The 21,372-nt window shown below is 44.6% G+C and overlaps 1 protein-coding gene across 3 annotated transcripts in view; it reads left to right on the top strand.

The window, feature by feature from the left end:
- The first annotated feature begins 3,250 nt into the window (after positions 1-3,250).
- The window catches only part of LOC133214750 (versican core protein-like), a 106,996-nt gene continuing 88,874 nt past the window's right edge, over positions 3,251-21,372 (top strand). Inside the window, exons 1-3 of one of the 3 annotated variants that reach the window (XM_061357964.1) lie at positions 3,251-3,617; positions 13,645-13,720; positions 19,678-20,049. In XM_061357964.1, the coding sequence (XP_061213948.1) occupies positions 13,651-13,720; positions 19,678-20,049 (442 nt within the window). In that variant the 5' untranslated portion in view covers positions 3,251-3,617; positions 13,645-13,650. Of the gene's footprint in view, positions 3,618-3,821; positions 3,893-13,644; positions 13,721-19,677; positions 20,050-21,372 lie in introns of those variants that run through there. The other 2 variants (XM_061357963.1, XM_061357965.1) reach the window with 2 other exon arrangements.

A 21,372-nucleotide genomic window follows, 5' to 3' on the forward strand; every position in this document is an offset into this window, starting at 1 on the left:
GTCTCCCCATCTCACCTCCCAGTCCAGAAATCTCCATCCCCCCGCGGAGGAGAGCAGCCCCCTAAAAAGGGAGGGGAAGAGGGGAAGCGGCGGGGGGAGAACACTTGGGTTCTCGTCTGCGTCCTCCCTTTGTCGTCTCGCTCGGTTTCATCCTTCGGGAAGGTGAGCAAGGGGAAGGAAGGGAAAGGGGCGGCCCCGCTCCCACTGCCGCGGGGCGCCTCCAGCCCCGGGGCCGTGAGGCTCTGCGGGGGCGCCGGGAGCTCCGCGCCGTGGAGAAGGAGGAGGAAGAAGGGGGGTGGGGGGGGGGGTGGGGAAGGGAAAAGGAGTGGTTTCTGCATCCTCCGCTTTCTTCCTAGCTCCATGAATGAGCTTCTCTGTCGTCCGGTTCCCATCAAGGCTCCCAGCATTCGGAGTGTGTGAGAAGAAAGGGAAGGGAAGAAAGGGAAGGGAGGGGAAGGCATTTTCTTTAAACGGTAATCGCTTTTCTTTCCCTTCGTGAGAACTGAAAAGGATGCAACCAAGCAGACCTGAAGCTGGGTTAGTCCCGGGGTTTAACTCCTCGTTGCTTCTCCGTAGGGCCTGTAGGCAGGAAGCACCATTTCCCACCACTTCCCATATACAAATTTCCAGTCATACCCAGTGTCTCCCAGTGCCTTCAGCTGTACCCCAGTATGTGACCCAGTGCACACAGGCAGCCACGGATTCCCCTCATGGGGCTGTCCCACTCACTTCCAGAGCAGCCACAGCTATGAGAGGGTGCTCATAGACCAACCGTGCAGAGCAGGTATCTTCACATGGCAAGGACACCACCATCTCCTCTCCCCTTCCTTTGCCTGGAGCAGTTGCTCAACCTTCAGTGGCCAAGAGTCAAGACGTGATGGAGAAGCAAGACCAGGGCTGCAGAGGTGGCTCCTGCTTTGTCAAAACCTGAAGCCAAGGCAGGGAGCAGAGCAAAAAGAGGTGAAGCTGGAAAGAACAGGCAGATGGTGGAAGCTAGAGGGGACAACTGAGCTACCATCAGTTGGACCATGGTGCCTGATCATTTATAAGTTTCCCATTTGTCCTGGAGGAGTGGAGGCACCCAAAGCCACAGGGTGTGTCCTGCCCTCCTTTCATGAGGCCTGGGATGACGGCGGAGAGTCCTGCCACTTTGTCCAGAAAAGAGAGTGGGCTACTGGCACTGATGCAGAGGAGATTTGTCCAGACAGGTTCTCGCATTATGCATGTGTCTTCAAATGCAGCCCGAGAGGGGGCTGAGATAGTAAGGAAAGAGGAAACAGTGCCCTAAGCATGCATCTCACACAGCCCTTTATGTCTGGGAGGGCTGAAGAGGCTTGTCTGAAGCAACACTGGAGAAATTCAGTGGTAGATTTCTCCTTTCATCACAACATTGTGATTGGGCTGCCAATGAGGCAGGCAAGGCCAGGCTAGAAAAGAGCAGAGTTAACTCTGAGAACCCCCTTTGCATGGCTTAATATGAATTAAAATGCCTTTTTTAATGTGAACTGCAATGCCTTTGTGTGAATTTGCATCAAAAAGTCTCAAAAATAAGCCTGCAGCTTACATTTCTGTCTGTTGTGACACTGCAGAAGGTTCAAGGATGGAGACACCCATCCTTAGGTGGAGCAGGTTCACACTATTGCTGTGGCTGTCTCACCTCTGGCAGTGCTCAAGGCCAGGTTGGACGTGGCTTGGAACAACCTGGTCTAGTGGAAGGTGTCCCTGCCCGTGGCAGGGGTTGGAACTGGATGAGCTTTAAGGTCCCTTCCAACCCAAACTAGTATGTGATTCCATCGAGACAGGGCACAGCCCAGGAGGCACACATGCCATGTAGGGACAGACCTGTGCAAGAGGGACTGGAGGAGCTGGTGCCAGAGGGGTGGCCATGCCAGGGAGGCTGCTACACACCGTCTGTGTTCACATGGAAAAGCAGGGTCATACTCTCATTGCACCTGCTAGGAAGCAAGCCACTGTGGATTTACTCTTTTTAAGGAGAAAAGACCACCAAGCTCTGTGAAGATGAGATAAAGATTCCACCCTTCTGTCTAGCTCCACATGCAGGCCACAGCTCAGGCAAACTTGATCTGATTTAAGCCACTAGGTCTCTGTTTCCCATTGCTTGACTGCCATAGCTTCCACCTCCTGCTCCCCCAGCTTGGCACTGAGGGTAGTCTTTGGAAACGTGGGCTTTGGGCTTGTCTCAAACCTGCTGTCAGCACAACACTGTGGATGGAGTAAGATAGAATGGTACCAGTGAGAGGAAATGGAGGAAAACTCCTCCTGCCTCTTCCTCACTGTTGTACCTGAGGCTGCCAAAAATCAGAGTGCCCAGAGAGCTGCAGACACACCTATTTCTCCAGGCTTTTCTTTTCTGGCTCCAGATTTAAACCTTCCTAAAGAAGGGGGGATTGTGGCATACATTTTTCTGAGAGAGAGCATGCCAGAAGCACTGCTCTTGCTAGCATTTTGTGCCTGAAGGGTGCCCTAAACGCCTGCCACATACCAGGATAGGTACACCTTTTGGAAAAGGAACTGCTTGAAGAGCACAGCAGACCCTTTACTAACTGGTAAATGTCCCTTGTAAAAGGGTGGTTTAGAATTCTGCTTATGACTTCATCTGCGAGAGGCTTGGAAAGCAAAGGCAGAGTGTAATCTTAAAAAAATAAGGGAAAGAAAAAGGAAAAGAAAAAATAAAAAAGAAAAGTGGCTGGATATGCATGAAACTAGGGTGGAGGAGCTTGGCTCAGGAGGCTGCCGATGCGAGGCTGCCTGTGAATTGGCACCGGGAAGGGAAGTTTGGAACAAGCACCAAGATATTCTTTCGTTTCAGCCTCCGCTGAGACTGGGGGGGGGGGGGGGGGAGAAGGAAGAAAAAAAGGGGGGGGGGGATTTCGGTCCCAGTCACTTTCCCCCATTTCAACCGGCTTCAGGAGCCGGGGTGGAGGGAGGTCTCTCCATTCTCTTCCCTGTTAACTGTTTAATTGGGGAACAATGCGCTTTTCTCACCCTTGCTCCTCTCTGGAGGGCCGGTGTCGGGCGAGCAGAGACCCGTTCCCGCCGTAAGGGCTGCGGGGCTGGGGTATGAGGGGCCCCGAGGGCTCTCCGAGGGCTCTCCGAGGGCTCCAAGAGAGGCAGCGAAGGGAAATTGGGGGTTATTCGGAGAGTGCCGGGGGGCGGGGGGGATCGGGTCCGCGGGGGCAGCGCTGGGGGCTCTCCTTGTGCCCAGCAGCTGCGGGAGCTTTGGAAACTGCAAGGAGGCTCTTGCAGAGCTTGTGAACCCTCCTCTCCCCAAGCCAGCGCCCCTCCTTCTGCAGTGCTGACGGTACAACGATATAATAATGATGGGTGGCTGAGGCTCGCATTTGAACTTGCAGGCGAGCTCCCTGTGCTCACAGCTCGGTCCAGGCTCCGCAGACCGGAGGCAGGTGCTAGCCGGAAGGGAGGGAGGGGAGGCCGGGGAGGCCGAGCGCCGAGAGAAGGGAAGACACGGGAACCACCGTCCTCTTAAAGCACTAACGAGAGGATTTACTCTTTCATGAGGCTACTGGAATCTCTGGACTAGCCCTAGCCGCCACGCTGTAATTTTTTGCAGTCTCTGCAGTACGCTACCTTTTAAGGTAACTATAAGTCTTTCAGTGCGCGTTGGGGTTTTTTGTGTATTTTTCTTTTTCTGCCTTTTTTTTTTTTCTTTCCTCTCCTCCCCTTTTCCTTTTTTTTTTTTTTTTTTCTTCTTCTTCTTTTTTTTTTTTCTTTTCCATGAGATTACGGACAAACACCTAGCGTAAGATTTAAACCGGTTGTTTTACGGCCGGTACCTGTAAGGACAAAGAGTTGTACTGCAAACCTTAAGCGGGAGAGAATAGCGATGATTGGTGAATTTAAACAACCTGGGGTAAGTTCAGCGACACGCGGGGCGGAGGAAGGAGGGAGAGGAGAAGGGATGCTCGGGGTCCCACCAAAATCCCCCGGTGCAAAGAGGAGAACAAAGAAAAACTAGGAAATAAAAGACTTTAGGGTGGGAACCCTGACAGAAATCTTTGGCACTGGTTCGTGTAAGCGGCCGGGAAGACAGAGATGCGTCTTGGTGTGCGGTAGGGCTCTGGAGGGAGGGAAGAAGCAAGGCTGCGGGTGTTTTAATACACAAAGCGTCCGTGCAGTAGGAGAAGCGAGACCTTTCCTCTGGCCACTGGCTTTTCCTGCGCTGGAATAAGCCTGTGCTCAGCTTCCTCCGCTCCTGCGTGTTCCTCACACTCTCCTTCGGTTTTATCTTTATTATTTTCCCCCCTTCCCCCGGTGTTCCTGGAAAGCCGCTAACAGGGCAGAGCGAGGTTGAGGTCCTCGGGCAGCATCTCTCCGAGACGGGAGAGCAAAAGGCGTCCTCTGAGCCACATTTTCTGTACTGGAAGGGGGGCAGTGGGTGAGGAGAAGAATCACCGCGTCAGTGGAGCGAAACGCACACCGGTTTTGTGTGCACGCACAGTCCCCTTCCCGGGGCGCGGGCACTGCCTCGGGACCTCGCCTTTGTTGTAAAAAGTGAGAGCATCGTGGAAAGAAGTTGAGGGAGTCCGGACGGCGGGAAAAGCGGGTGTGTGTGTGATGGGGGGGGGCGGGGGGGGCTGTCCCCGCTGGCACCGGCCCCACACAAAGGGGCGGCAGGGGTGGCCAGAGCCAGCCCTCATTGTCCCCTCGACACGTCCTCCCCGGCCGTCCCTCTTCTCCCCAGGCAGTCGGGATTAAGCCCCGATGGCTTTTCTTTTCATTTTATTTCCAGGCATGAGTGTTGAAACGCGTGAAAGAGTGTCGATATTGGGTGTGTTTGGTTGTGTGGGGGTTTGGGTTTCCCTTTGTTTTGGGTGTTTGTTTTTTTTTTTTTTTTTCTTTCTTCATTTTTCATTGAAAGGGGCCCGTTTCTTCCCCAGAGGAGTGAGCAAAACTTGGCGGGGCGAAAGGGGAGCAGAGTCCAGCGGGGAGCCAAGGTTGTGGCAGCTGTGAAGGGCGGACGAAGGGAGCGGCTCTGCTCTGAGAGTCTCCGACGGCCGCTGCTCAAGCTCGTCCCGGGTCCACCGGGGGAGGGTTCCCCAGGCGGGCGGAGTGATGGTGAAAAAGGCTGGCAGGAGGCGGCGGGACCGGGGTCCCGCCTCGGGCGCGGCCCCGGCCGCTGTCTAGGAACGGCACGAGCCGGGCACGGCGGCAGCGGCACTGCGGCGCCCCCTGGCGGATAAGCTACAGGGTCTTCCTTTCTGTACGCGCTCATTTCCCGCCAGAGGGCTCCGGTGTCCCTCGCCTTCAAGAGCAGGGGAAAGAAAATAATCGTAAATAAATTAATGTATTAATTATATATTTAAATTAATGGTCCTCACCGCTGCGTTTCGGGCTGTTCGTCAAGCTGCCCGGATGGCAGCCGGAGCCGACAGTCGCTGTGGTGGTGACAGGGGGGCGGATTTCCTGCAGCTGGATGGGCTCCCTTTGCGCCCCGGGCGTGAGACGGGTCGGCGGGGAAGGCGGCCCTGCTGCCGAGGAGGGATCAGGACACCCGTTGCTTACCGAGCTCCAAGTGCCGACGCCGGACAAGGAAACAAACCCTTGTCCAACTAACAGACTGGTCCTGGTGCTGAGCTCAACAATGGAGAGGCAGCGTTGCAGAAACCATGAGCTGCATCTCTGTGCCTCTCCCCACCCTGTACTGGGCACTGGTGAGACCACACCTCAAATCCTGTGTTCAGTTCTGGGCCTCTCACTACAAGAGAGACATTGAGGTGCTGGAGCAGGTCCAGAGAAGGGCAACGGAGCTGGTGAAGGGCCTGGAGCACAAGCTGATGGGGAATGAATGTCTGAGGACTGTCTGAGTGACCAGGGTGGGGGGTGGGGGTGTTTAGTCTGGAGAAGAGAAGGCTCAGAGGGGACCTTCTTGCTCTCTACAGCTGCCTGACAGGAGGATGGAGACAGGAGGTGGCTGGTATCTGCTCCCAAGGAACAAGTGACAGGACAAGAGGAAACGGCCTCAAGCTGCACCAGGGGAGGTTTAGACTGGATGTTAGGAACAATTTCTTCCCCAAAAGGGTGGTCAGGCACTGAAACAGGCTGCCCAGGGCAGTGGTGGAATCACCTTTCCTGGAAGTGGTCAAACACTGTGTAGACAAGGCCCTTAGTGACATGGTTTAGTGGTGGGCTTGGCAGTGCTGGCGTAATGGTTGGACTTGATTTTAAAGGTCTTTAGCACCGTGGTTGGTTGTGTGATTCTATGATTTTATGCACTGGTAGAGCGAGAAATGGGAAAGATTTCTTGTGCCTTTGTCAATCTCAAACCCTTGCTAAACTGGCACCAACTTCACTGGAGCACTTTGAAGTCTTTGGCAGGAATGTGCTGTCAGTGTATGGAATGTGTTACAGACGTATGGAATGTGGGGGATCTTATTCTTCATTATTATTGTAAATTCATGCTGCACTTAAACGACATTGAATGTTGACTGGGTTAAACTCAATTAAATATAGTGGCAAGGACCTTAGGCTTTAAGAGGCTGAGGGTCTTACACACCCCTCATATCCCAATGTGAAGTAATACAATATATAACAGAAATCTGATGTTAAATACTCTTAATTTTTAAAACAATAAGATCTTAAATTTATTAGAACAGAAAAAAAACTTCTCCTAGAGGACTACTTTTCCTATGCCATCCAAGCAGTAAATAATTATACTCCTAGGTTTTAAAATGCGTGCTTGCAATCAATGAAAACTTTCATAAAGGAAGTTTCAGTTACTTTTATCTAAAACTTTTACCCATGGAAACAGAAGCAATTTGGGAGCCTGATGGAAGGTCAAGCTCATTAGCTTAAGTTCTGGAAAATGTGCTCTAGTGCTGATAAGAAAGAGCACTCCACTAAAGCTGAATGGATTAAGCTGCTTATTTGTGCTAGAATACATCAGTTTTCATTGAGAAAAGGTATTGTACAAAGAACCGCCATACTTTCATGTGAGCAAAAGTGAGGCAGGTGCACCAGTTGATGAGGGATCTAAGTCATGTTTTTACTGACAGCCTGTGGCACATGGGCAGGTCTAAAGCAGGTGCTCAAATTAATGAAGAAAATAAATGGGGAAACATCCCTTTATGCTAGAGAAAGCACTACACACGTTTCATAAAGAAGGAGCTTGGGACTTCATTCACTTGAGTGGAACAGGAATCCCAGGTCCCTCGGGATAGTGAAGGGCCTGGAGCACAAGTCTGATGAGTAACAGTTGAGGGACCCTGGGGGTTTAGTCTGGAGAAGAGAAGGCTCAGGGGGAACCTTATCACTCTCTACAACTGCCTGACAGGAGGATGGAGCCAGGAGGTGGTTGATCTCTTCTCCCAAGGAATAAATGAAAGGGCGAGAGCAAATGACCTCAAGCTGCACCAGGGGAAACTTAGACTGGAGGTTAGGGACAATTTATTCCCCAAAAGGGTGCTCAGGTGTTGGAACAGGCTGGCCAGGGCAGTGGTGGAATCACCATCCCTGGAACTGTTCACACACTGTGTAGATGATGCTCTTAGTGACATGGTTTAGTGTTGAACTTTCAGTGCTGGGGATATGGTTGGACTTGATGATCTCAAAGGTCTTTTCCAACCCAGTTAATTCTGTGATTCTATGATTTCTTTTTCTCCTTGCCGCTCCTTGCACATGCTACTGGCTCCCTTCAAAATATCAGTGCAGGGCAGAGGTGGGGCAGCCAGAGGTCATGGGTGTCCTGGGCAGCAGGTATGAAGGCAGAGCCTGGGTGCTGCTGGAAGTTGCTCTGGGACCTCACTCCACATGCTGCCTCTGACAACCAGTGTTTCCACCGTTTCTCTGTGAGGCCACTGGGGAGGGCCCAGAGTCACTTCTGGCACAAATTAGCACACGCCTGGGAAGGATGTCTTCAGGCTGCAGCTTCTCAGCATCTGCCAGAGTGAGGAGCGCCAGAACGTGCTGTGCTCTGGTCACTTCTGTTGGCTCTCCAGTCTGTGCTCAGGCTGGGGCTCAAGCACTGGAATTGTTCCCTCTGTGGCTGCCAGTGCTTGAGGAAGGGAGGATGAAGCTGCCCCTAGAGCCTTCTTGAAGGCTTTAGGAGGACCTTTGTGAGTGATGATAGGCTAAGCAGACACCACTGATGAGCCACCACTGATAAGCTGGACGCAGGCTCATTCCACCAAGTGGCAGAGCCATGGACTAGTTAATAACAACATGGCAGAGACATGGTGAGATTGGTAAAGCTAATTAGGCAGCACTCACTGTGAGGTTGGTACATGCCAACAATTAACAGATGTATTGAAGAATAAAAGGCAGAGGAAAGTGCAGACTCTGTATGTTTGAGAAAGTGCAGCAGTGATGAAGGTTTCAGGCAGAGTTCAGAAGGTAGCAAGAAGTGTGCTGAGTCTGGGATTGGTCATTTTAGCTCAGTGTTTCACTGAGGAGCTGTGTAATTTACTGCTTTACTCATTAGTAGGAGCAGCAACCTCAGTTAACTTCTTTAGTGCCAAGTTCTGTTAGGATTTCCCCAATCCCCCCACCCCCCTTTTTATTTTTTTTTATTTTTAATTCTTCAGTGTGAGCCTGACTTTCACTAATTTGAGGCAGCAAGGATCAATCCTTTTTATGTGTTTAAGGAACATGGGCTGGCTTTCACAGTACAGCTGCAGCACATGCATTAAATCGGTCTCAGTGTGACTTGAGAAGCTGCAGCTTTCAGAGGCAATGTCACCTCTGTAGAAGTAGCTAATTTCTCATTGTCCCATCTTCTGAGAAGCTGGGAATAGTTTTGGAATGGTAGTTCTTAATCCATTTCACACAAGGACAATTCATTCTGTCTTAACCTCGAGTTTAAAACAGAGAGACACGATGTACTCCCATCTGGTTGAATTAAAATAGCATTGGTGTGAGATCAAGCTTACACTGTAAACTAAACATGAGCTAGAGTGTCGTCAGAACTTATTGTTCCTGTGAGTTTTTGCTGTGGTAAGGGAAGGTAGCAGTGTCTGCAAAAATAGAAGCCCTGCTCCCTCCCCACAGAGGCAACCTGTGCTTCTAGTTCTTAAAGATGTGGAGTTTGTCAAGAACTTGACATCTTTTTGATTAGATTATGCTGTGCTCAGGGTTACATCCAGTTCAAAAATGCAGTCCAATTCTTGTAGATTGGTCTGCCTGTAGTAGCTCCTAGTAAAATGGATCAGTCTAGTTGGAAACCGGCCAGCAGAAAACGCAAATTCAGTCACATTGAGTTACTTTTTTTAACAGAAGGTGGAAATTAAACACTTACTCAAGTCTTGCAGTCTTGAGTTGGCAGGATTTTCTTACTGTGTCCATAATATTATGGTTTTCTCTTACTCTCTATGGTTTTCTCTTACTCTAGGTGTAGTGACACCAAAGGGTGTGTGTGTGGGAAATGATATGGTTAGAAGGATTTTGGCTAATTATGATGAACTTAGGGGCAGTATGGCAGGCAGCCAGAAGAGGTTTTGCCAGCTGTAGAATGGGTGGGAATGAGAAATACAAACTCATTTTACTGGCTACAAGGAAGCAGTCAGCTGCAGCCCCTGCCAGCAAAAGGGGAGGAAGCAGGAGCAGTCACATCTGCCAGTGGTGGCCTGCAAATGTGGGCAGCACTGAATGGGCACTGTGATGCTATTTGCGAGCAGCAGCCTCTGCCTTCCCAGTGGCCCTTGAGGGGGATTGCTGGTACCAGAGCTCTGCTTTCACACAGTCACAGAATCACAGCCTGGTTTGGGTTGGAAGGGACATTAAAGCTCATCCAGTTCCACCCCCCTGCCACAGGCAGGAACACCTTCTACTAGACCAGGTTGCTCCAAGCCCCATCCAGCCTCACCTTGAACACTGCCAGGGATGGAGCAGCCACATCTTCTCTGGGCAACCTGTGCCAAGGCCTCACCACCCTCACAGGGAAGAACTTCTGCCTAAGATCTCATCCCAGTCTCCTCTCTGTTGGGTTAAAGCCATTCCCCCTTATTCTTCCCCTACAACCCTTTGTATAAGAGCTGCTCTCCAGTACCTTTTTAGATACTGGAAGACTGTTAAAAGGTCTCCCCTAAGCATTCTCTTCTCCAGGCTAAACAAGTCCCCTCTCTGGAGCTAGACTGACCTGGGGTGCTGAGCAAGGTACCACCACTGTGATCAGCACACTGTTGTTTGGAGGTGGTGGCAAGGGTAATTGTACATTTAATTCAGGCAGCTGTAGTGGAATAGTACTCAGCAACTGTTTATGGGATTTCACCAAGGACCTGGTGAAAATTTTTTCTCACCTCATGCCTGGAGAACTGCATGGGAACTGTTGCTCGTGTTTCCTAAGGGCAGAAAATCAGACCTTTGTTCCAACAGTTTTCATTGCTTGAGTAAGCACCTTGGGGTAGAGGATATTTAGAAAAATGAAAGGTTAAGAGATGACGTTCTGAGAGTCAGGTGGGGATTTTTGACAGGTGTCTCATACTAAGCTCCATGCTCAAAGTGTGCCAATTTTTCCTTTTTGAGCTATCCAGGCTCTTAGTGCAGCAAGCATAATTCCTGCACTATTCAGTAAAAGGCTAAGTAGCCATTACAACCATGAATGCTCTCTCCTGTGGCCATGGTTGAAATCAGCAGTCACAGGATATCTTGGAAATTGCCCTTCTGCAGTTGCATTTATATTTTCATATTTCATTGTGGCTGTATATATTATGCTTAGTGACTCAAAGCTGAAGATATGAGGGTCCCTTGAATTGCATTTGTAATGCAGTCTCCAACATGATGTTGGAGGATCAGAGCTCTGTGCCTGTGGACAAAGTGGATGGGAATATGAGATGTTCCCTGTATTCTGGACATGTAGTGTAAGGCAGAAGCTCACTTCTAGTCCACTGAAGTCCACTTCTTTGGACTTGGTGATTTTAAACCTCTTTTCCAACCTAGTTGATTATATGGTTCTAGAGCTCTCAGCTTGTTCTGTGCGTAGCAGTAGAGTTTGTCTTCTTGCTAAACGTGGAAGCAGTTACTCCACCTCTTGTCATAGCTGTACTGTAGTGAGCTTCTGAAAACAATAGGACTCCAATTGGCATGTGCCAACTATGCTGGTACTCTTGGTCAGGGCCAGTGCAGTGGTCTCAACACCCAGCCACCCCTGTTCAGGTGCAGCATGCCCATCTTTCAGGGAAACTGAAATCTTTTTTTTCTTGTTCTATGACTCTTTGTTTCTAGTCCCAAAAGCCAAGTTTGGCTTCTGAAGGAGGAGTGAGATAGAAACATGAAAACCTAAACTTATAAATAGTTTGTTCTAGATCTTTGTTTAGCTGTGGATGTAGCCAGTGTGTGACGCATGGAAACCACATGTGCGCAGAGTATCTCTAAGGGAGGTCTGGAGCCACCCTGCTTTCAGAGGGGCCAGAGCAGAGCACTGTCTGGCAGGCAGGTCCAGCATTTACCACCTTTGAAGGCAGTAGGATGTTGGTCTTCTTTTTGTGCTTTCTTCAGGGTGCTTGTGTTACTGAAGGATCTAGTTGGCTGTGGCTGTGGTCCTTGAGGCTTAAATGAGTTTCAGGATACAAGGGTTGCTTGAAGGCCCTTCTAGTCTGTGCACATGTGTAGTCTCAGCACAACCTCTCTTTTTCTTTTTTTTTTTAAATGTTGTGTAATAATGAGGATTATTTGTTTATCTAAGCAGTCACGTGACTGCATTTCAGAGCCAGTCCTTTGCATTAAAAAGACTTCAGTGTCTGCAGCTCTTATGCTACTTCCTCACTTGTAATAACCTTCTTCAAGGCACATATAATATACCTGGGCACAGTATAGATTTTCACAGTTAAAAAATGGACATTTTAGTTTTCTCCATGTGCAGTTTGGCCTGTGTAAACGTAGAGAGAGAGAAAAACTCTGTCTGGTGTTGAGGGCATGTGTTAGAGTCTTCAGAAAAAGTTTTACGGCAGATGTGGCTCAAACTGAATGAAGTCAAAGAAGTCTTAGTTCTTGTCTGGGACTCGGTCATAATAAGTGCAAATTCCACTAAGTTAGTATTGCAAAATAAGTGATATCACATTATACACTCAGCAATATTGAATGCTGAAGGGGAACTGGGGTGTCTTTGGCAATGTGCAGTCTGCTCTACAGAAAGCAGCTGTATTCTTCCCTCCACGCCCTGGGAATAGCTTGCAGCATATGTTTCCCAGTGCAACTGGAAGGCTCTGGCCATCCATGTATAGCAAATGAAAAGCTCATGGGTTTTCTGCCCTTTTGGGTAGGAATTTTTAACGTGATGCTGTTATGTTAGAGATTGCCTCATTGGAAAGGCTTGGTTTGAGATGTTTTGCATCTTTTCTGAGCTGTTCAGCCATTACAGGATAAATGCCAATTCACACAGACTCATGTGAAGTTTGGACTGCAGCTGTAAGCTGGGGAGAGAATTTTTCTGAGGTTGAACACGACACCAGTAGTTTTCTAAAGATGTGTATCTGTGTGTCTTGCTATCAGGTTCGGTACATCTTGCTGAGGTTTTTGAAATTATTAGTAATGTTCTAACCCTAAAGAATTATATGTAAGTACTAAAGAACTACAATGCTAAAAAATATATATGTGCACAAGTTTCATAGTTATAACAGACATTTAGCTACTAAATGTCTGTTTTGCTGTTCCTTAATGCAGTTCAGCTGCAATCTTTTGGGCAGGGAAAAAGATACTGGTTCAGTTTAGTGGCCCATGTAAAGAAATTAAGTAGGTTATTTTAACAGCAATATCAGCTAACTCATGATTTTGTGGTAAAGTTTCAATGGCAGTGTTTGACAGACTATTGCTGAAAGTCATTTTTTTATGCTGACTAGATAATACATATGTGTAAAAATATGTGGAAGAGGGACTATTTATAAACCCCTTATAGTAGCTGACATTTATAGGACTTTCAATACTTTTGTTAGCGTACTGAAATTTTCAGGATATTTACGGATTCAACATATGCAACTAAAAAGTGGAATAAAAATGAAGGTACACTGTTATGAACATGCAAGATATTGTTATGTGCATGTGATATACATGGAGAACTCTTCAGCTGTTAGAAGGTGGAGCCTGTAAAGGAAATGAGAAGCAAATCCAAAGGGAACTGACATGGCTGAGTGTCACTCTGGATTCGATAACCTGAAACACATTATGAATTTGTATTTGATAGGCACACATTGTCATTCTAGCAAGTTTCTACTGTAAAATTTTATATGGAGAAATCTTGATAGCAGGAAGTTATCTGGCAGCTTGCAGTGGGAAGGGTCATACTGTGGATGTCGACTCCCCATTGAAATTCATGAAAAGTTTGTCATGGGGAATCCCTTTTGACATGAACCAGGTTGTTAGCTCTTGACAAATGACAGGGTAATTTGTGTGATAGACATATAGCTACCCAGAGGTTGAATCTAAACTGGTAACATCATATCAGGAAAAAGTAATCAGATTGTACTCATACATTGCCACCACTATATAGGAATAGTTATAAACAGTGAATAAAATTGCAGAAGATCAATATACTAAGAATTATTCTCTGTCCCAATTAACTTTTTTTTTAAGAAGATGAATGATTTTAATATCAGTGACAAATACTGAGGTACTGAGTTACAACATTTGGTAAGGACACAATACAATATTAACTATGTCTTTGTTCTTTATTTGCAGGTCAAGATGTTGTTAAATATAAAAACTATCTTATGGTTGTACTGCGCTTTAGTTATAACATGTATGCTACCTAAAGGTAAGTCTGTTTTACATAGATCCATTTATTCAAATCTCTTTTAGTGGTCTAATCTGTAGGGTATTTTCTAGTATGCAACAAATAGCCAAAACTCAGGAGTTTCAGTTTCTGGTCTTTCCTCTGTCACTCTTTCTTGCTGCACTGTGTAACTGACTGTTTCTGTGTTCTTTTCCATACTGATATATTTAGAAAACTCTTGGTGTGTGGGCATGCTTTTGACAAGGTTTTACATAACTGTCTGGTGTCTCCTGAAGGTTTTTAAGTGTTGTTACTGCAATTCAAGTAAAAATAAAGTGCCATAGGATTACATTGTGTAAAGCAAAACAGATTGCTTTCTCCAAATATTCGAGAATCCATTTTAATCCTTTTACTTGTGTTTCTGAAATGTGGGACCTGTTGGCCAAGCTGCCTCACACCTTCATTTTCCATCATCCACCAAGGATTTCCGTGGACTAGGTGAGGTGAGGGGTGGTGGGAGGGCAAAATTTAGTGGGGGCAAACATCTTCCATGGGAGCTTCAGCCTGGTGCCACAGAAGGGACAGTGCCAGCAGCACAGGAGCAGAGCAGGTTCCTGGAAGAGACCTAGCAAGTGAATGAAATGAGGGAGCTTCTGGCCTACAGGAATACAGGTTTTGCATACCTCCAGGCAGATCCCAATGTGTATACTCATGTATGTCATGCCACAGCAGCCTTTTGGGTCTATAGGTCAGTACTTGCATCCTCTCTGTGTTCAGGCTGAAACCAGTAGCCCAGTTTCTGCTTTGATCTGTGATCTGTCAAGGAGCAACTGGGGACATGTCTCTGGAACAGGCAGTCTGCCTGCCAGCCTCCTGTTGGGGTCTGCCATGAGCTAAACCTGGTGGCAGGTCCCTTGGGTGCTGAGGTCTGTAGCAAGGATATGTTAAGGCAGCTGCTGGCCTTCTGTTTGGGTGGAAAGGAAGAGTCCTTACTACTTCTTTTGACAGTGACAGACTAACACTAAAGTATGTATCCATATGTGGTTGCCATGGCTATTTGAAAGTTTGAGTCAAACCTTTAGTAAGGAAGAGATCCTCACAGCAGCTGAGACTCACAAAATTGGGAAAATAGCTTTCCCAAGTCTCAAAGCAAGATTTTCCTTGATTTCCCACCCCTCCCCCCCCCTTTTGTTTTTTCTTTTTTCCGCAGAAACTCCTCAAACTGACTGTAGCTTTTGGGAAAATCAAATGCACTAATTCCACCCCCCCCCCCCCCAACACGGTTACCAAAGTCTAGGTCATCTTGTAAGATGAATTAAAACGCTGCTGTGCTTAGTTGAGCCAACTAAAAGAAGTGTGTTGTTTTTTCCTTTGCTTTTTCCCGCATCAGTTTGGGAGCACCATCCGTTACTGTTTCCCACAATCACATCTTCCATAGAATAAGCAAGGCAAAGGATTGTGACAAGAAATTTAAACCTAACGTTTCTCTTAGGACCTATTGAAAGTCTCTTCGTGTTTACTTAGGGCATAGTTCCATGGTCTGTCTAATAGCGCATGCATTTCAGCACTAGATGGGACAGTCCTGCCCCTTTTCCATCCCCTGGTGCTAGTTTTCATGCTTTTCTTTGTGCTGACACTAGCAATTATGAGGGTATATGGCCAGCTGAAACAGGTAAGCGACTTGTCTGAAAGAGCATATGGGATTTCTTGAAGGTTATTTTTCCACTGAATCAGACCTTTGACTCAATGACTTGCGCAAATGCTAGTTCTGGCAGAATTCAGGGACTGGATCACTGGAAGTGGAGTGGGATGGATCCTTAGAGTGCTAGAAAATGGGATGACACCTTTAGATGTCCCCTGACTTACTCCACCTTTTATCACCTCTTAAATGGCTTGTGTAGTCTCCACTGTAGAATCTTTAGTCCTTAAGTAAGTTTCATATGAACATGCTGGTAAAAAGCTTCTCAGGAATATAGATCAGGTTCTGACTGATCCTTATTTGCCTGAATCTTTTGGAATACATTCAGAAGACCATTATGTTCCTAGAGTACACTGTCAGCTTTGAAGTTAAGGGACATACTATTGCGATACAGGGTCTTAAATATGTTCAAAGTATGGTCATGGTGAAGAAGATGAAGATGAAAATTTTTTTCATGGATTGATTCTATAGAGTCTGTGGGATTAACTCATACCTTTCTGTTTTGTACAAATGTCAGTCAGTTTGTGTATTAACATTTTTCAGGTTTAGTATTACAAGATTACAGACGCTCCTTAGAAGTACAGCTTTTGTTTAAAAAATAAATAAAATATATGTCTGCACTTCTAAGAGGTACATATTTTAATTTTTATTTTTTCTTTTTAAATCCTTAATTTCAGTATAAAATTGAAGCCTTGAAATATTTTATGAAACACAAATTCTCATGCTTTCATTCCCACAGAGTATTTAACTTAATTACATTTAGTCACACAGTCACTTCAATATGATGTATTGCAATATTTCCTTTAGAAAGCTTTCAGGTGAAATTGCTCTGAAAATTTAAAATTTTTCTTTCAAGGGTCATGTGGGAAATTTGTCAAAATCAGCAGTTATTTTTAAACTGTAAATCCTGGAGTCAGTGAGTCTTAATGTTAAGTCATAACAAAATTGAAGCTTAATTTAGAACCACTAATCATTATTCCTCTCTTTTCCACCCTCATCTTTGTGAACAGTCCCATTCATAAATAGCTAGCCCGTTTGCATGGCACGCTCATTAGATTGTAGCAACAAAAGTTTTTTTCCTTTGAGGGTAAATTGAGAATGGATCTGTGTGGTTTCTTTGAGACTTTTAATTCTCAGAAGATGTGTGTCAGGAAGGCAGAAGGAAATACGGTGTAAGCTCCTGGGGTTACGAGTGTGCCCCTCTGGAAGACCTTTGCTGTTTGCTCTGGTTCATGTGAAGGATCAGTGACAGAAGTTCATGAGCAAGGTTTACAACTACGGTTAGTGTGGCATTTACTCATTTTGAGCCAGCTGGTGTTAAGATATTTTAGCTTGCTAGCTCAACATTGTGATTATGATTAACGCTGGAGTTCATATTACCTGTTTTAAGTGACTATTTGTCATGCCATGAGTGACTATGCTTTCTTGAAAGCCCTCTTATCCCAAAGACAGTAAAAATGCTCTAGAATACAGAATGTGATAGTCTTTTCAAATGTAGATGAATAATATACCAGTTTAAACATCAGTTTATCTGATCATGTTTATGATCTGTATGTGCTATAAAATACACATACGTATGCCTATGATGTCTGCATGTTATAGTATTCTGTCATGACTTTTTTGTTAGTTTGTTTGGGATATTTTTCCTCTTTAGGCTTCCATTTTAAGAGTTTTGTAATATTTACAACAGAAAAATGTAAAAATTCTAGGGGAAGAAAGACTTTGTTCTCAAGCAAGAAGTTCTTCACACACTAAGCTGGTGCCAATCGGCTGAGTAATTTCAAAACCATCCTTTTGTTTAAGGGTACATGATATTACAAGCATTGTAGGTCCTGTATAACGAAATGAAGATATGGTATAAAACAATGTTGGCAAATGCCTGCTTTTCTCAGCTTGTGTTCCAGTTTGCAAACAGTTACAAAATGTTTTGTTCATATTTTTGCCTGCCATGTCCCTTTTAAGGAATAGTCTGCCACATACTGTTGATAGTGGCTGAAAAGGAGATGTGACATGGGGTGTAAGCACTGAGAAAATGCTGAAGGAAAAAAAGGGCTATATGGATTCGTAGAAGATATTGATGCGTTCCGTATTGGCCAGTAAATTCTGCTTGACTAACCCAGACTGCTGCAAAAAAATCAAGCTTTTTGGAGCTGTTCAGGATCATCACATAATTTTATGTTTCAGTGGCAAATATTATTTTTTTCAATAAGGAAAATTTTCTCCTCTTTTCTTTTTCCTTTCCCCTCTTGTGAAAATAAAAAGTGCTTTTATATAGTGTTTTATAATGCTTTCTACACATAGACAGGCATGTGTGCATCTACATGGTCTCCTATTCTGGGATGTAGCCCAGTTTAGGCTAGATCTAGTTTGCATGCCATGATCATACATGATGTTTGCCAAGGATTTCAGTCTGTTGATGTGAAGACAGATTTTAAAGAGAAGAAATTTCCTCAGGGTTAATGCTGATGTTCCAGATCACTCAGAACCAGAAACAGTGTTCTCAAAAATTTAGTAAAATTCTGTCAGTCAGGATAATTATAACTAGGTCATTTTTCATTTAAGAAGTTCCTGTAATGTATATAAGATGACAAGTGATCATACTAAATACTAAATATTTTGAGACTGATTTTAATCTCCCACCTGTGCAATTTGGCATTAATTCCATTGCAACTGATAGGAGTGAGTGTTCATCCTGTTTCTTTATCTCTACCCCACTGTAACTTGGTGAAGTTTCAAGAAACTGAAACTGATATAAAAGGCAGTGGTGTTTCTATACTGTACATCTTCAGGATAAAAACAGTTCTTTCTATTTTTTATTAATTGATTCTCAGTGAGTTGAGTTTTTATTTCCTTATGAACATAAAAATCCACCCACCTGCCAATAGTTTTTTTTTTTTTTATTTTCACTTGAAAGTATATTCAGTGAAAGCTTTTGAGCTAGTCTTTAATCTCTACTAACTTCTGCAGGCTTGTCTTCAAACCTTGTGAATTCTCTAGTCTTCAGTTTTATATTGGACCTCCTTTTGTCTTTCCCTGTTTTATATATAGATTCAACCTAATGAGCAATTTTCCTTTTTTCCCTGCTCTTCTTTTTTTTTATTCTCTCTCTCTTCTCAAACCTTTTTGTCTTTATGGAAAGATTATATTTGTGATGATAGGTAAATTGCTAGATAATTTTCATGTGTTGGTGTCCTCTATTTAATGAATCACTCTGTTGGTGGCTAGTACTTGAAATTACTGTATTTCTACACTTTACTAAGCCTAGCTAATGTCAAATTAAGGCTCAGCATGTTTCAGCTTTCAAAAAATGTTAGAGTGCAGGACAATGAAAGAGGTAAGTTAGATACTGTTGTGCATCAGCTTTTAATCTTCATTAAGCCATTATATGTGATGAAATAATGTAATGAAAAAAATAAATCTAACAGAAATTCTCTCTTCAGAGAGCTGCTGTGTGCAGGTTGGATGATCAGTAGTCAACTTCTCCCTCAGGATATTGTCAGATGGAAACATTTCACTGTAAGATGTTTGCAGCTGGCGATGTCATGAAAATGATAAAGGTCCTATCATGTCAAGTCTGAGCCAAGTAGGGACTTTCTGTGTGCTTTGCTTCCTTTTTTGCTTAACATCCTAAAATACTTTATTTCTGCAATGTGTTAAAGTCCCTGAGGCCACAAGGAAATAATTTTAAAATAATGACTCTGTAGGAGGATCTCTCTGGAAAGGTTTTTGTTTCAGCACGTGTGCAATAAAAAGAGTTAACCCTTGAAAGAATAATGGAGTAAGGGTTATCATGTATGCAAAGTCATGGACTAGCTTTTACTTTGAGGAGAGGAGCAAATGAACAAGCTGCTGTGAGGTAAGGCAAAGTGTAAACATCAGTAGCTCCCCTGTATGCATACTTTTGGCCAAAAATAGATGTGAGGCAACTCATCCTCATTCAACTCAGAGTGGTCTTCCTCCTAAGAAAGTAAAACTCCACGACTCTTACAGTTCATGTCATCTGAAATACCAAAACACTTTCTAAAAAGGTCAATAACTCCGTGGCTGTAACAAATGGAGAGAATAAGTCAGAGAACAGTGAATTAAATTTGCCCACACACAAAAGATTCTATCAGCAGCCTAGATGAGAACTTTTTTTAGCTTATACTAATCAGTCCTGTTGCAAATCAGATAAGGTTCATGAATTTCAGTTATTGCATGCCTTGTATTGTTAAATAACTATATCTGCTTCCAATTTTGCTGTTCCATTAAAGCAATTTCTCCTTTCTCTCCTTTCTCCCCCTCTCTCCCCTTTTTCTAGTTAAAGCAGAAAAAGCCACCATGATAAAGGGATCCCTCTCTGGAACTTCAGTCCTGCCATGCCTCTTTTCAACCACACCCACCATATCTTCCAGCTATGCAGCTGAGTATCTTCGAATCAAATGGTCAAAGGTTGAACTGGATAAAAGTGGAAAAGACGCAAAAGAAACCACAGTCCTGGTGGCCCAGAATGGCAACATCAAAATAGGTCAAAGCTACAAAGACAGAGTGTCTGTTCCAACCCATTCAGAGGAGACCGGTGATGCTTCACTGACCTTCTCTAAGCTGCGTGCAAGTGATGCTGGAGTGTATCGCTGTGATGTTATGTATGGAGTTGAAGATACTCAAGACATTGTATCACTGGCTGTTGAGGGTAAGGATTTGTCTACCTCATCATAGTCAAAAATGATTCCAGTTAAAAAAGTAAAAGTTACTAATTAAACATATAAATAGGAACGTCAAGCACAAAGGAAGAGTTTATTCTGTCCAAATAATAAAGCTTTGATAGATAGGAGGAAACCTATATAGCAGAAGCTGCAGGAAAACAAGTAGGGAGGTGGCTGCTTATGTTCTTCCATGTACTAAGATTTTGCTTGTCATAGCAAAGCATGTAAGTGGCAAAAGGAGCATCTGAGCTGCAGGTATTTCTGTCCTGCTTATATAGCACATTAAGTACAGTGTGGAGACTGCTCCAGAGCCTGGTGCTCTATAGCCTTGTCAGTTTGGCACCGAGCCTGAGCTAACAAACTGTGCTGAAAGGCAGGACATATTAGCCAAGGCTCTGTGCCATGTAAATGCCAAATCTGGACGCAAATTACTGTCTGTGCTTAGAACAACACTGTGCTGTTTGGATGTACCAGCTCCCCTGAGCCTTAGTTTGGACTCTGTCTTGCACTCCTTTGCACATAGGTGTTTTTTGAAAGTTCAGTATTTACTCAAGTGACTGAATCTGAAAACAAACATTAATTGCTGCTGGAAATTATGGCTTTAGCTAAGATTTCTTTTTTTGTGAGCTTCATACTGCATTGTTCTTCCAATGTGCTTAAGCTAACTTGAACAGTCTTTTGGCATTGATTCAACAAAAGCTTCTGAAGGTGTGGTCTTAATTTGGAAATGCAGTAAATTAGTGTAACCATTAATGTCTTTATAACTTCATAAACTCTTTAGTCCTAATGGCAAAAGCAAAAGAAATCCTGTTTTAAACATTACTTTTCAGTAACTAGCGTACCTGGCATTCTTTACTCCTTTTCAAGTGCTCCCTTGACTACACATATATATGCATCTGCAGGAGTAGCAGATGTTTACTGCAATAACATATGTGATGATTTATGAAAATACTTTGACTTCTGTAGTTAGTGTTTCTGCAAAACACTGACATGAGATAAGATAATCAGATTTATTATTTTTTTTTTAACTGAAAAAAATTCACACACTCCATTTTCTTTCTGCAATTGTTCTTTTCAGGAGGGGAAAAGACCAGATCTTGATCAAAACGAAAAATAGCATTGTTAGACTGTAATTTGTGATCTCCATTCTCCATTTTCTGCATTAAGCAAACAAATGCCATTTGTCGCACTCATAAGAATTTCATATGAATGTTGCTGCTCAAATCTTCTGCCCTCATTTCAGTTAGGCTTTATAGTTTTTTGTGATTACAACTTCTATTTTAAAACGAAGTCACCACCACCGCACCACC

The sequence above is a fragment of the Neopsephotus bourkii genome, unplaced genomic scaffold (assembly GCF_033783945.1).
Source record: "Neopsephotus bourkii isolate Nb327-2 ecotype Australia unplaced genomic scaffold, CSIRO-AGI_Nbou_v1 NB_934, whole genome shotgun sequence".
Taxonomy (NCBI): domain Eukaryota; kingdom Metazoa; phylum Chordata; class Aves; order Psittaciformes; family Psittacidae; genus Neopsephotus; species Neopsephotus bourkii.